General features: G+C 42.5%; 1 protein-coding gene across 9 annotated transcripts in view; it reads right to left on the reverse strand.

Moving 5' to 3' along the window:
• nav3 (neuron navigator 3) overlaps positions 1-15490 on the reverse strand; it is a 256733-nt gene that overhangs the window by 120954 nt on the left and 120289 nt on the right. For 2 of the 9 annotated variants that reach the window (XM_053864131.1, XM_053864124.1), the window contains exon 1: positions 8794-10050. The exons of 4 other annotated variants lie outside the window; for them this stretch is intronic. In XM_053864131.1, the coding sequence (XP_053720106.1) occupies positions 8794-9051 (258 nt within the window). In that variant the 5' untranslated portion in view covers positions 9052-10050. Of the gene's footprint in view, positions 1-8793; positions 10053-15490 lie in introns of those variants that run through there. 3 more of the 9 variants (XM_053864121.1, XM_053864123.1, XM_053864129.1) reach the window with 3 other exon arrangements.

Here is a 15490-nt window from a genome sequence, read left to right on the forward strand (position 1 = left end):
AGTGCCTCATCTGTTGCCACCTTCTGGTGACATATCTTTTTTGGACATATTCTCCTCATGTTGTGCACCATAAACCTTTTAGGTAAGGGGAGTTAAAGAATTCCCCTTAATGATGTTCCTGTAATGCAAGTGACACATCACTATTGTCTGTAACAGGCAGCACCAACATCTGTGAATACATCAAACTTTACAACAAAAACTATGGATTGCTTGTCTGTAGTTGGACTTAAAATCATGGGTAAATCTCTTTGTGGCCATCAAGACCAAAGGCACAGTGAGAAAGATTCACAGTGCACAAAGTCAAAAAGTAAAGAAGGAAAAACAAGTGGAACATTAATGAGAATACTCGAAGAAAGGGGGGAAAAAGCCATTGGTTGGGAGCAATGATGACTCTAAATGTGAGGGCAAACCTCTAAAAAAAGAACATGTGCGTTCACTCAGTCGAGCTCCCAGTAAAATATGGTGCCAAGGGAGGCAACAAACCACCACCCACTATTGTAACAACAAATGAACCCGCTCCTGCCCATCACAGTCACGGCTTGTTTTGGATTAGTCAGTCACAAACATCGCAATGAAAGATTTCATGAAACCAAAATAAGGATAAAAGCTGGCCAAAATCTGTTTTTACATGCAGAGGGTTCGGAAATATTCGCATGTGTGAGCTGACAGCTGTAAGTATTTTCCTGATGAGCTTAGCAGGAGATGAACTTTACACAAATGTAACTATGGGGAAGGGAAATCGGTGTTTTTCCCATTCACTCTCACCTCGGAGGTTTCCCCACATGGCCGAGGGTTCAAACTTGCAAAGTTTTCACCATCCCAATAAAGGTCCAGGAATTCGCCGCCTCTGTGGAAACCTGCCAATGTTTCATCCTTTAATCTGGTCGAACCTGTTTAGAGTTGAGCAGGATAATAACTGATGTGGAAACTGTTCGACAGTTCTTCTTTTATGGGGTTTAAAAGTGCTCGCAGTTATTATAAGCAAGTTGTCTCTCAAGGTCATGTCATTAAAAATCATACTTGAAATTTGTGTTGGACTCCACTTTAATTCAGCTTTGATGAAACTATTTTTCTGACACAGATGGATGTTGATTCTTTAGTTGGCCTTTAGTCACACACAGGGAGATAACACACTTCCCCCTGAAGAAAGCCTTCATGCTTAAGTGCCAAAATAATGTTATCTGTGTATCACTACCAACTGAGTCCCTCTCATAAACAGCTTTCTCTACACACTTCTAAACACTCTCGACTCATTCCCTAATGTGCAAAATAACACACTCAGAGTGTTGATAGCGATTTACTGCCACCGCTGCTCACGCTGTGACTGGATGCCACTGGGACCACCAGTCTGACTCAGAGCATCAGCACTAATTCTCCACACAACCTGAAAACACCGCACACACACTCCGCGCACAGCCGTGTCAGCATGTGTCACGGCCTGTGCGAGGGCGCCCATGCTTGGTGGGGCACTTTTGACACCGGTTGTTTTGGCTTTTTCCAGATGTTTCCCTGTGACTGCCGGCACAGGTCAAGGTTGGACATGCTGCGGTGGTATAGATGAAAAGGCAGCTCGAGGCGGACAGAAGAAGAGTCCAGACAGGAAAAGATGATTCTTGGGGAGACAATAGGTTATCTGTCACAGCTGCAGAGGGAGAGTGGAGCAGCTGTGCTCTCACTCCCCTGCTGCTTTTCTCATTTCAGATATCACAGGCCACTGATGAGGAAAGAGGGGTGGACATGAGCAAGAAGAGGAGGTAACTGTGAGTTTGTAAAAGAAAGTTGTTTTTTTTTATTCTCAATAGGAACTGTGTTATTGGTGTCAAAGATAAATATTTTATATACAAATGAATTTAACCCAACAATTCGGAGTAGTCATCCATGAATTTAGGACAGGCCTATCAATGACTGAGTGGTTTTCTGTGGAATATCGAGTATCACATGACAACCTTTGTGGTTTGCTTTGCTTTTGGGCCATTGTCAGTCAGTAGAAAGAATGGGCTCAGATGACCAAAGCTGTAAAATTACGGCCACACCACTTTAACTCTAGAATCTACTATCTACCATGATAGTCTGTGAGTTGTGTCGGCTTGTTGTGTAGGTAAGGATCGGCTCATGTGGCTCATGTGTGTGTGGAGGTGGTGAATGCTTGTGTGTGGGTGACCATACGTTTTCAGCTGCTTATTGACATAGCAAATTAAAGACATTTTTATATGGTGCAAAATTCAAGTTTCAGACACTCATCTTAAGATGTGCATGTGCATCTTGCCAAAAACATCTTGTGCACAAAAAAGAGGATGAAATAAGTTAATTTTAGATGGATTTTTGACTCCCTTATGATTGATATAAAGTGTCTAAAGTCACTCCCTGTCAGGGATTGCCCCAGTAAGCCACTGTCTGCTACCTTAGTATACCTTGTGCATCCTCCCGCTCACACCTCTACACTCTTCATGCCCTTATTTATCACTTCCATGAACATCTATGGTTGTCTTTCTCTCCTTCTTTCACCAGCACTTCCATTTCTACCATTGTAATAATATGAGTCTCAGTATTGCACATTAGACTGGAAAACTACAGTCAGTTCTCATACTGTGGTTATCCTAAGTAACAGTAGAGTGGTAAGTTGCTGTTTATAATAATATATATTTTCAATTCAGTTTTTTTTTCCTCCTTAGCAGCTCAAGTTTATTTAGTGCACATACGTGCAGCAGAAATGTTAAATGTAATCGCACTAGAGGCAAGTATTTTTAATGAGTCCCGATGGCAAGATTGATATGTTTTGAGCAGTGTTTAACAGGAAACATAATCACAACCCAGCACTTTATTTCATTATTTTATTGTGTTGAATCACCACTGAACATTGTACCACTTCACCTGAAAGGTTTCTAGATACATTTCTCCTAAAATTCTAGATGTACTGTAAAATCCCTGCTTACTGCACACAGGCTATCTAGCAACAAAGTGCAAATATTGTGATCTTGGTGGTTCACCATAAACATGTATATATGCTTTTTTTTTTTTTTTGCTGCACTTAATAACTGAACCCCACCCACACAAATGACTCGACAGGTCAGATTTGGCCCCTGAACCGTGGGTTTGACACAGTTGCTGAGCTTGGTGTAGCATTTGAGGAGATATGTGTTGAATTTGTGCTTTGTGCATTTTCAAAAAGGTAACTTCAACACTGAGTACTCATCTCAACAGTAAACCCGATACCTGAATAACGTAGTAAGTTACCCAGTATGATCAAGAGCGAACAGAACTTTAAACAACAAATGAATGATAAATACTTTGCATCAAACTTCCAATCTTTCAAAACGGTTCCTCTTGTGCTTGTAGCATCTCTGCGTTTCTTCTTTTTAAGACCATGACAAACAAGTGAAGCGTCCCTCTTCTGGACCATTTAGCCAGCCTACCTTTGAACTAGCAGACAGCCCGGAGGGGTTTGCGTTCACTAGAGCACAACACTTCAGCATGAGAACGAGGAGAACTTTCCCGTCCACACTCTTCATATTTTCAGGCAGGACCATGATCAGCTGGAACGCAACATTAAAACGACATCAGAGAGAAACAGCAGAATATGATGAGACAGCAACCGACCAGTAGTCAGCTACTCTCCCTTAATCTCAGCTGTTTGTCGAATAACACAGCCTTTGGCAAGAGGGGACGAATGGAAGCCATGAGCGTCGGCCACAGCCCAGACTGCTGAAGTATCCATGAGTAAAGAGCTTTTCATGATTCGAAGTAATCAACAGTTGTGCATGGAGTCTTCCTGCTCAACAATTTTTGAATACAGTATTTCCATGGAAAGATATTTTTAACTGGTGTGTGTCTACTGTAAACAGCAATGTGTGTTCTCAAGCCAACATTTAAACACACCAGGCCAGCAGCAGACTCACCACCCACAGCACACAACCAATGAAATACCTTTTATAAGCAGGAGGGAATAATAGAGGAGAGTATCTGCAAGGCAAAGAGTCGCTCACTGGTGTGCTCACAATAGTCATATTTACTGCGCGGAAGAGATTGCTATTCAAATTTATATGTTTAGCTTTCTTAGCCAATCCTCCTGGAATCAAGTGCCAGCAACCCTCTTGATATCCTTCACCCATGAGACTTTTCTCAGCCGTGAAGATTCAGAATTGGAATTTGTAGCCACACCAGGTGCCTTGAATGACGCCTGTGACGACCAACTTGCATGCTTTCCAATGGAACTCAGGATCCTCACTTCAAATGAAACACACGGGTCAATAGTGACTTTTGTTAATACAGTCATGCCGAATAATGAGTGTGAAATGACCTAGAACCTGAAGCAGGCAGCATAGCAACAACAATCCAGAACATCCAATTGGTAACAGAAACCATTGACGGTGAATCCGAGAAAAGCAAGGGAAAAACACAAAGGCCACCCAGGAAAGGAGGAAAAACCTCAGAGGGTAAGATGCAGGTTAAATTTGAAAGGAAAATCAAGAATGTACACAAAGATGAGAAAAGAGTATGCAACACTAGAGCATGTTTATTTCCTCTCTCCTCAGTGTACACACACACACACACAAGAGGGAGTCAACAGGATGTTATTTTTTTTTGTTCTCTAAGTGGGTGAGTGTGTCTGGCACTCGTCCGCACTTCCGCTAAACACTCCTCATTCTCCAGCAGGACAAAGTTTCTCCGTCATCCAACACCATTGTAAATAGCCGCCTGCATGGGATCTTGTATACAAGAAGATAAAGACACAGTGACCATATACAGTAAAGCTCTTCTCTGTTGACACAAGGGACGGCATGCCAGGAGAGACTGAGGTATCTTTGGAAGCTCTTCATAGCAGGTACTTGAGAAGTACATACTCACCTCTACTCATTTCTTTAATGATCATTTTTAAAATCCTATTAGCAACAAAAAGCTCTTGGTTAGAAACATGGTAGAAGGGCTGCAGCAGCCTATTTATCGGCACCGATATGGACATTTACAGTCAGAAATGTCAGTGTGATGCACCAAATGACAAATATATGCTGATCTTTTTTTTAAATAAGATGCTATTTATGTTAATTCATACTTATTCATTTTATTACTCTGAAATGTTATATCACAATGTAGAAATGACAAAACAAAACAGGTGCAGATATTCCTCATTGTTGTGATGCTGCAGTGACACAGCAAAAGTGAGCCATCCAATACTTCAAGGAAAATGACAATAAAACAGTAATTCACAACATGTGACCACAAAAGTCAGACACCGGCCTCAGACAGTAGGCGTCAAAACACCCCACCGAATGTATAGCCAAAAGACTAATTGAGCCAAAGCTAACCACCGAAGAAACCAATGCTAGCAGAGTTTATTGCTTTGGTTGAGCAGCTGTGTTCTGTTGTCAAGGTCCGGAGCTATCAGCAGCTAATAGCGCACCTGGATCCCGATACTCATTACTAGGACATGTAGTCGATGAAAAGAGGAGCAGGTTAGAAGGCAGCATTCCTGTATTTAACTGGTGATGAGCGAAGTTTACATCGTGGATTACATCTTTTCATTTTTCATTGAACAGGGAGTAAAACATATTTATTTTAGAATTGTATTGTATTTTTTTTCTTTTTGATATAGTGTGTTTCAGTACAAAAAAAATGAAAACCAAAAAAAGTGTTGATGTAGTTGTTGAAGTGTTGTGCCCAAAAAGGCAAAAGTTCTCACTCTTCATACACACAAAAAGCAGTAACACATCAGCTCACATATTAACGTCCTATTACAAAAACTCCAACCAATGCTTTACCATCTTTGATGATCTGTCATTTATTTATATCTGTAGGGCTGGAAGCTTGTGCCATAATGCTGGACAAATGACACCGAGTACAGGTACTGGACACCAGAGCATTACAGGTGTACACAGTATGTACACACAAACTGGACACCATCAGTGAGGTATCACTGAAAATAAACTTTATCAATTAAAATAGACTGAAGATCCAAAGAAAAAAAATCTATAGGCCATGTGATCTGGCTCTCAGCCCAAAGTGTTGATGAACAAGATAAGTGCCTGTCATCGGTGATGGTGTTTGATTAGAACGGTAATCTCAGCTCTCTGCCCTGCGGCGCGGGAGGAAGTGACAGATGCAAACTGCCAGCCGAGACTTCAGGGAAAACAAACGTCACCTGTTGTTAATATCTCCATAACAGAGTCATAATACCCGAGATGAAAATAGAATCGGGCCTGAATGTTTGCGCAACATCATCTGATCAGGCAGCAACTTGATTCCACTCATGACATTCGTGTGTGACATGTCTCCTGCATATTTACAACCGAACATGCTTTGCCACATTCACACGTCGAACAGTAGGTATGACAAACAGAGCACACAATAAATCAGCAACACTAAGAATGCACAAGTACAAAAATGCTGAAACTATCATTGAATGCACATTTTATTTTTGCTACATAAATTGTCCTACGAGAGGAGGAAAGTTGCAGATATTTGAATTTCCACTGGCGTGTAAAAGAGACTGGACCACATCCAGACATGCACAGATGTAGAAATACTCGCGTGGAACTCGCTGCAGACTGTTCATAAAGTTGAGCCGTGAGGAATTATATCACACAATCCAAACAAATTGTGTTAATCCTGCAGAGATTAGTCATCATTCAAACCAGGCTGACTGGAATTGTGTCTACAAGGGACGGAGTTGAACTCCAGCTGCACTGAATCGACCCAAATCACACACACTCAGCAATTATTTGATGATGGATCATAACACCATCTAAGATGTCAACAAAGGTTTGATGCATAATTGTATGTCCAGCAGGGAAGAGACCACAGCACACGCCCACACTGTGTTGGCAACAGTTGTCACACAACAGACAAGTCTACTAGCCAATCCCATTGGTCATTTTTTTCTTTTTTGCAGTACTGTTAATAATAATGATAATATTAATAACAATACTAACAATAATAATAATATTATAATAACATAGTAACAACATTATCTAGTCATGTCAAACAAAAAAAAGTTTGTGGACTGCCAGTGCCCAAATAAACATACATACTTCTACTCAGAAAAATCAATAATTTCTACTTATAAAATCAATAATATGTTCACAGAACAACCACACATGATCAGAGCGTTACATGAAATATGAGATACAAGGAGCTTCACTGCACGCCAAACTTCAACTCTAACAGCGGCACTATAGCTAACAGTGGAAACAGACTGACAGCATATAATCCACCTTCTCCTCCTTGTTGGCCTCTAAAAACAGGGAGAATGAAGCTCTTTAGGGACAACAGGATGCAATTAGACAGGCTAATGACCTACTCCATACCACCCATTCCTCACCAACCCTGACAGGCTGGGACAGGCAGGAGGCTTCTATACGCTAACCAGAGGCAGGAACCAGGGCAGACTGTGACACGAGCACTTTGGAGACACTTGTTTCGTCAGGGCATTCTATTCAACTGCATTAACCACAACAACAATTCAAAAGTACATTGTGTGACAGGCAATTAAAATGGGTTGGTTATTGCTGATGTTTCTTTCAGTCCTCAGGGTTATAATTATTCAACCCAACTTCTCATTGACATTTTCAAAACTACAACTGTGTAATTAGCCTTGTTTTCTCTTTAAATGACACCGCATATTTGTACTTGGCGAGAGCTTGCGCGAGTCACCTGACCAAATGACTAACACAATTTGATTCTAAAATTACTAGGACAAAAGCACTAATAGATCATAAGAAACTATCGTCAGACAGGATTGTCAGCAGAGCGGATTATTTTTTCCCTGTTAAACATGAATATTGAAAGCTCTACATGAATCTTTGAACAACCTTCATTCATCCCTTTATTGTCACTGTCTGACGGTATGCCAAGATCGCAGGGGGCTGACGCCTGACAGAGCAGACAAGAAACGCCTTTGGTTTTAACAGGTGGCAAATGTCTTAAGTGCTTGTTAAATAAAGAAATATTCCTTCCGGCCACCTACAAATAGAGCAACAAAAAGCATGCGCTGATGCTGATTTCAAACAAAACATACAGCCCTGATGTTTCTATGTTGCTCTCAAGCTTCTCATGTTCCGAGAAATGCTTACAATTGCCTATAGAGCCGCAGGTTAATGAAGAAGCAGGTCCTCCGCCCCCCCCTTTACACTCGCCCCGCAGGCTCAGACTCAGGGTTGTGAGGGCTAAGAAGCAGAGAGCGTTGACCCACGATTTCACGTCTCTGACCAACATTTCCTTTGGTCAGGAGGAAAATTGGCAGCTTTGTCGAACTTTGAAAAAAAAAAAAAAAGGTGCTCAACCTGCTAAACAGGAAAGTTTCCATTTGTCAGTTGGGGATGAAATGCAGCTCAAAGTATTTGGCGGGGATTTTCAAACACACTTCCCAGTGCAGCTGACACCGCCTTCTTTGTCGTTACTAAACAAACAGTTCTGCTGAAACTTGGCAGACTACTCGAACGGATTCTGTTCGAACAATGATCTCTGTTTGTCTATTACGCCACCTGCTTGGGGGGCCATAATTCACCTGAAGTAATATTCAGACAATGCCCCTTCATCTTTGAGGCTTCTCAAGTATCAGCAACTACAGCTGTATTAGCTTTCCTTCCCACAGAGAAGTCGTCCCTTCACAGGTGTGAATCATTACTTCACAAACTTGCTGACTTGAATGTACATCAAGTTTTGCAGTAGTTGTCATTCAAGCAACATCTGCCAGTCATCTGTGACTACTGTTGCTGTGCTGCGCAGGCACCTGACCAACGCGAAGCAGAAAACAGCACTATAAAGAGAAAAAAAAAAAGACATGACCCATCCACTGACCTTGCAAATCTTGCTCTCCTCATTCTCAGCTCTGGACTTTGCCTCAGGAGTCCTGGTCTGCTGGTAGTCTGACTTGTTTGACAGCTGGCAGGAGACCCTCGCTGTGGAATCACCTGTCTTGAGCTCCTGCTGGCGGGGCGCAAAGCTCTGCGAGGCGGCAGCCCTCACCGCGTTGGGGATGGGGAGAGCAGTGTGAACTGGTTTGGTGCCCACCGTGGTGGGTTGCCTCAGCTTGGAGGCAACACCAACAACCGGCATGATACTTTCAAGGAAAGGAGTGACAAGAAAGTTTCTTGACAGCAGGGAACTAACTCTGCAGTGCCTTGTAGCAAAGTCCAGGAATAAAGTAACAAACCAAGGGAAAAAAAAGAAGCAAGAACAGTTGCCTCTCAGACTGAGAGGAAAGCAACTGCACTCATTCTGTAGCCCAGAGCGTGCAGGACTCACACAAACTCAGATCTCCTGTCTTCTCTCCAGTTCACTCCCTCCTGCTTCTCCTCCCACAAGCAACACTCCTCCCCCCTTGCCTCACTCACCGCTCTTTCTCTCTGAGTCTCCGAGAAGTGAAACACAGAGTCAGCCAAAACATTTGAAGGGGGCGTGAACTCTTCTGGAAGGTATCCACCACTCAAGAAAACTATGATTAAAGAGACCAGGTTGTCAGTTAACTGTTTTCCCTTCATTTTCTGTTTTTTTTAAATACATTTCCATTACATTTTTTTTTACCAAATGTTCAGACCTTTCATGTAACTCTTGGACTAAATCTAAATTCTATAGTTGCGAGATGATAGAAGCAACTTCTATGCTTTTAGAGGAGAATTTAGGGCTCGATCTTAAACAAGAATGTGTTGTGATGCTGCAAACTGCTCAGCACAGACAGCTGGACCAATCAGAGCGCCATACTTGGGAAGGGCAGCGTGTGTTTTAAACATTACAGTAGAATTCCATTGACCAGATTACACGTGCCCCCTGAAAATTAAAAGCTTATTAAAACTATTTTGACGTAATTCTTGGACTGTAATGAAAATGTGACCATGTTTTAATTCTAATTCATAAATATTGAAAAAAGAACTGTCACTCAACTCCTTGCTTAAAGTGATACAGTATGGCGTTCAGACACAAATGAGACAACTTTGTCTGTTGTTATTTACATCTTAAATTCTTATTTGTTATTTATGTTGTAAAAAAAATCAATTTAATTCTCCACACATTTTCACCCAGGGTGCCTGCTCTGTATCCAAATAATAACAACACCATTACTTTATGTTGCTATATGTTTGCATGCCATTCAAGGCTATTGCAAGCATTGTCTTCCCAGTGCCTTTTTTTACATCTACTCACCACTGTAATGTCTGCCTCCCAGATTTTACAAATGATGACCACCCTGTTGAACGTGGAGCTCAGGATACACAAGCTCTGATTGGATCATTCCAGTACCAGATGGTTAGCATAATCCTAAAAAGTAAAGATTGTCTTTATGCTCCTCCTCGTGTATTTCATATCTTTCATATCATATCTAAAAGAAGTTCAATCCATTCAATGGCTTCTATTTGGCTTGCAAAGTCAAAAGATGCTGGGGGTGGTCTAAAAACAGCCATCATTACATCAAAACAAGACGGCTTTCACGTCAAATAGACAAGGCAAGTCACTGATACGGTGTCAAGTCCAGCACAGACGGCCCATTCAGACAGTTTTAAAAATGATTGGCCGTGGTTAACATTGAGTGCAGAATTTGTGAATGATAATTTGTTCAAGTTGTAAGCAAACAGATGGAAAGAAACCCCAAATAAAACCATCATACAGCTTGTTAGAAGAGAAATCACCAGTGTGGACAACACGACGCCAAACTAACTGCCGCTCCATCAATATAAAAAAGTTATGTGGTTCAGTGATTTGGAGCAAACAAACAGGGGCTTGGAAAATAATGATCTGCGTCTTCAAAGGCAAATCATCAGTGTACATTCAACAGAATCTCAACTTGGACCAAATTCACTCGACAGAATATTGCGTACGGCTCTGCTGCGCAGCTACTCTGATGGGAGAGAAAGTTTTATTGGGGATGTCCATCTGGTTCAGTTTATAGCAGTAAGGAGATGTGCCGGACCCTCATGGGGAGGCTGGGTTTTCGTGGAAAACCGGAACCTGCTAGCATGGCAGCCGCTCATTATTTGAGGGATGGGCTAGCGAACAAAATCCTCCCTTCTTCAAGCAAGACATACTTTGTTGGTCACCAAACCATTCACTGGTGTCATTGAGGGGTGGAAAAAAAAACTGCTCTACACGTTAACTATTAATAAACACAAACATAATTAAAACTTTGGTCAAACTGGATTATGAGACTGGTAATTGTGAAAGGGACTTAGAGTCATAATGAACTTGTACATCAAGAAGTTAAAAAGCACGAAAGGAAACAGGCTAAAAGAAGGCTGAAAGAGGGAAATACATTTTCTTCCATTTCAAAGAGAAAAAATCCTGTAGATATTCGATGTTGACTGTAAAATCTGGGTCTCAAGAGCGGGTCTTGTTCAGTGACGGCCCTGCTCGCGTCTGCTGCTTCCTTTTTCACTCACATGCCAGCTATTCCTCAGTTTATTCTTCTTAATATGGACACTGCTTCCCTTGGCTGGGATCAGACTCAGCTTCAACGTGTTTCCAATCACACACCGGGGGCCATCACGACAGGCCTAAAACAACAGGATACCACGTGAATGAGTGGCCCAGGTCCAAATCTGACTACTCCAGGCTGCTTAGCTGCACGAAGCAGATCTTACTTGGAAAGCGTCCAATTTCCCAGCTCTGACTTTCAGGAAACCCGTCTCTGGTGAGTTTCTGTCCCTTGTGTGCTGAGTCAAAAACTTACTTCACAGCCTCCAAAATATCTATCGGCATATTTCGCAGCAGAACCTACAGACTGCCAATACAACTGACATGAGTTCTATTGTCCAAAATCAACATCAGCACGCACACCCCGGCTTTATTTCAATTTGCAAGCAGCACGGGCTGCCTGTTGGGATTGACCACAGCTGACCACCGCACTATAAATAGTTCAGCAGCCAACAGTTTCATAGTTCAGCTGGGGAGAGGGGAGCAGGCGAGGATGAGAAGTATTAAATGGGACAAAGATGTTGACATGGACTCCAATAATCACGCAGCCCGATATTATCAAATGTGATGTGAGGTGGCAGCCGGACTACAGCGGCGTCCCAGATCCACTTATTCAGAGGCATGCGGTCGAACACCAACATGAGGTCCAGAAGCCCAAGTGAGTCCACCAACTTCCACTGAGACTAACTTAAATGTCACTTCCTTTTGTCTTTCGTCATACTTAGTCATTTTATACTATACTCCTTCCTTCCTCTACTCCTCTCCCCTCAGCACTTTTCCTCCATCCACGATTCCTTGCCCTATTTCATTGCATTGATCGAACGATCCATTCATACACTAGTCCTTCTTTTTGTTCTCAACTTTGTCCCTTTTGAATCTCCATCTCTCACAGACAGTCCTTCTATCCTCTTGTTTTATCGGTGCATCCTCCCTATTCCTCAACATTTTTCCCATCTCTTCATCCTACTAGCCACTGATGGCCCTTCATTCCTCCCTCTTTTCTTTCTTTTTCTTCGCTTCAAACAGCCATCCATAGCCATCATTATGTCCACTGTTTTGTGTCAGGGGTCCACTCAGGGTTGGTTGAAACATGATTTGATTTGGGTGTTGTTTGGTCACGCCATTTGGATTCACAAACATTCACAACATTTTCCCCTATTGAGGCCTATTGTTTTCGCTGAATTGGTAGCCACATGACCAGGTCCAGTACAAACAGAAAACCTGACTTTATGAAACAACATGTAACAGACTCACTGACATGAGTCGATGCTCATGGGACCCAGGTGACAGAATGTGAAAATGTTCATCCGAAATCGCTTTATAACATAATGTAGAGCAGTGAGGACTCTGGAATACTGTACTAGAACAGGGATATAGCACAGAGTTTTGGACCCCAAAGTCGGGGATCCCATCTGTCTGAGTATTCCGTTCATCTTGACATACCTTCTTGTAAAGCTCCTATTATGAACAGCAATTTAGAAGCCCTGCTCATAAACTCTACTGTTTCTAGCCATGCTATTCCATTGAGGCAAAAATTGCTAATTTGGGCTTGTGAAATCGATAATATGCCCACTATCTTGTCGAGCGGCGGAACCATTGACCTGCATCGATGTGCCTGTGTTTGTGTGTAAATTAGGTGAAAGCTGCCACACAGTGTGACGTGACGTCAGCACAGAGGCTGTACCACGGCTGTGAAAACAAACATGGGGGTACAAGAGATAAGAGGGTCAAACATCTTCTCCCCTCCTGTTGCGCACACATTAAAAATGCCTGCCCTCCTCTGTCCCGCAGGTTCTAGATAAACCCTGTCAACGCGGTGAATGCTATCAGTCAACTGCACGTCAGGCAACATGGAAAATAAAACAAACACACACTTGCTGGCCGCACACAACAAAGGCCCGAACATATTTCGGTGCGGTTAGAGAGCGGCTCAGTGCACACAGGCATGTGTCATTAACGCACATGAGCCGCGAGGAAATAAACATACATTCACTCTCGGCCTCTCTTTCTTGTTCAGGGTGTAGATTCCTGCTCCTCAGTCAACCTTTTGCCTCTGAGCCAGCAAACACCCACACAAAAAAGAACCGGAGAGAATGGCCCATTATTCACCACATCTTCACTTTCATTACTTTTTTTTTTTTTTCTTTAATCTGTGGTGCACTTGATGCCACCAAGTCAAGCTGCAACTGGAAGAGCTCCACGATGCAAGGGCTTCACTGTTCACAAGCCTTCTTTATTGCTGACGTGAAGTGCTTTCCTCTGCTTTTGGCCCATTTTCCCTGAATAATAATTTGAAAAAAACGCTCTAAGATAGAATCAGAAGGTTATGTGCCAGCATGATGAATTGCGACTAGTAACAACTTCCTGAATTTCTCACAGTTTGAAATGATACGTAGCGAACTTAGAGCCGCAGCAATGGATCAAAGCAGGTATTTGGACTGAATGCAAGCAGGATTTCCCCGAGCAGGAAGAACACATCCTGTTCATGCATTTGAGAGTCTGGCCTTGCCCTCTTGATTGTTAAATTTCACTGTTAAACTGTTGAAGTTAAAATAGCAACATTCACATGACTCTTATCGCTGGTCAAGGGAAGAACCGAGCCAAGTGGAAACATTAGTTGAACTGGAAGGTTCAATCAAGGAAATAAAGAAACAACTCAGCCTGGCAGCAGTTCTCTACTTGCTGCTGAACCTACCAGATCAACCCCTCCTCACTCCCATGACACAAAATATTGACGTTGGGAAAGTGGCCTTTCGCGTCCTATGCTGACGCCAAAGGTAGACATCAGCGTTGCATGTTGACGCACTTGGCTTGCAGTTGAAACATGTCCTGACGCTGCCAGAGGTTGGGGTTGGGTACCCCATGGGATGACACTCCTTTTGGTCTACATTTGTGGAAAAATCTTTTTTGTGATTCAAAAGGTGTGGCAGCATAATACAGACACAAACAAATGTTTTTGTGTGTTTACTGTTTACAAGAAAAACTAACAACTATAATCTTGACAGTTTCAATAATTCTTTGACAGTGTCAAAGTCAACAAATCCTTTGAGGATTTGTTCAAATCTGAACAAAAGATATCCAAGCCTTGACATTCTCAAACGTATGTGAGTGTTCATACACTCCCCCCACCACTGCACGCACCTGTTAAACACACTTGTTATCACTATAGCCAACCATTTATATTAGAGCCAAAGTAATTCATAGCTGAAGCTTCAGCACCTGAGAGACGAGCCTTCTAAATCCCTTTTGCAACCAGTTTAAGCCTCATTACTTTCAAATGTGTGCAAAGACGACCACAGCTATTAATCTCCATCACTTGGCCTATAAAAAGCTTGTTGTTTGCTCGTCTGATAAACACATATTGGCCTGGGGTCCCTTTGAGTCGCCCTCATTAGCGTGGATGCTCATGTAAGGGCCACCTTTCTACAAGCACCTCCTGATTAAAGACGAGGACCACAAACCTGCCATTAGCCCTTAAGCTGGCATGTTGTCGACAGGGCCAGATGTGACTTTGAAAAAGAACAAACGCCTGGGGCCATTCTCATATTCACAATATCCTGTAACAAGACGCTATAGAGTTGCACCATAGCTTGAGAAAAACACGCCTCACATCTCATGATGTTTAACGTCTAGATGTCAACAACGTCAGCTGTCTACTGGACTTGTTGTTCTGCTCACGCTCTTGTAAACTACACGTGGTGGTTACATAAATCTCTGAGAGGAACCAGCTAGCAGGCATTTGAAGTCAAGTTATGATTTATGAGGCAAGAACGTGGGGATAGTCATCTAATTGTACACTGAAAGGTATGAGGCAACATGTCAGAAGAGCGTTGGAAGTCAAGGATGAGGCTGCATGTCGACCTGGCAGCGGTTATACATGCGTGAGAAGGCTGGGAGGTGAGTGTCGACCACTCATCCTGTTTACCTGCGACATAATAACACCAATTAAACGGCTGCTGTGGCGGTCCTTAATGCAAATCTGATGTTGTGAAGTCAAATGGCCCGTTGTCTGTTAGTGGGCACTTATTAAATTCTGACTTGAAGGTGTTACATAATAGAAGAGCAATAGCTTCGTTGGACTGACTCTGGCTCC

This window comes from Synchiropus splendidus, chromosome 4 (assembly GCF_027744825.2).
Source record: "Synchiropus splendidus isolate RoL2022-P1 chromosome 4, RoL_Sspl_1.0, whole genome shotgun sequence".
In the NCBI taxonomy this organism is placed as follows: domain Eukaryota; kingdom Metazoa; phylum Chordata; class Actinopteri; order Syngnathiformes; family Callionymidae; genus Synchiropus; species Synchiropus splendidus.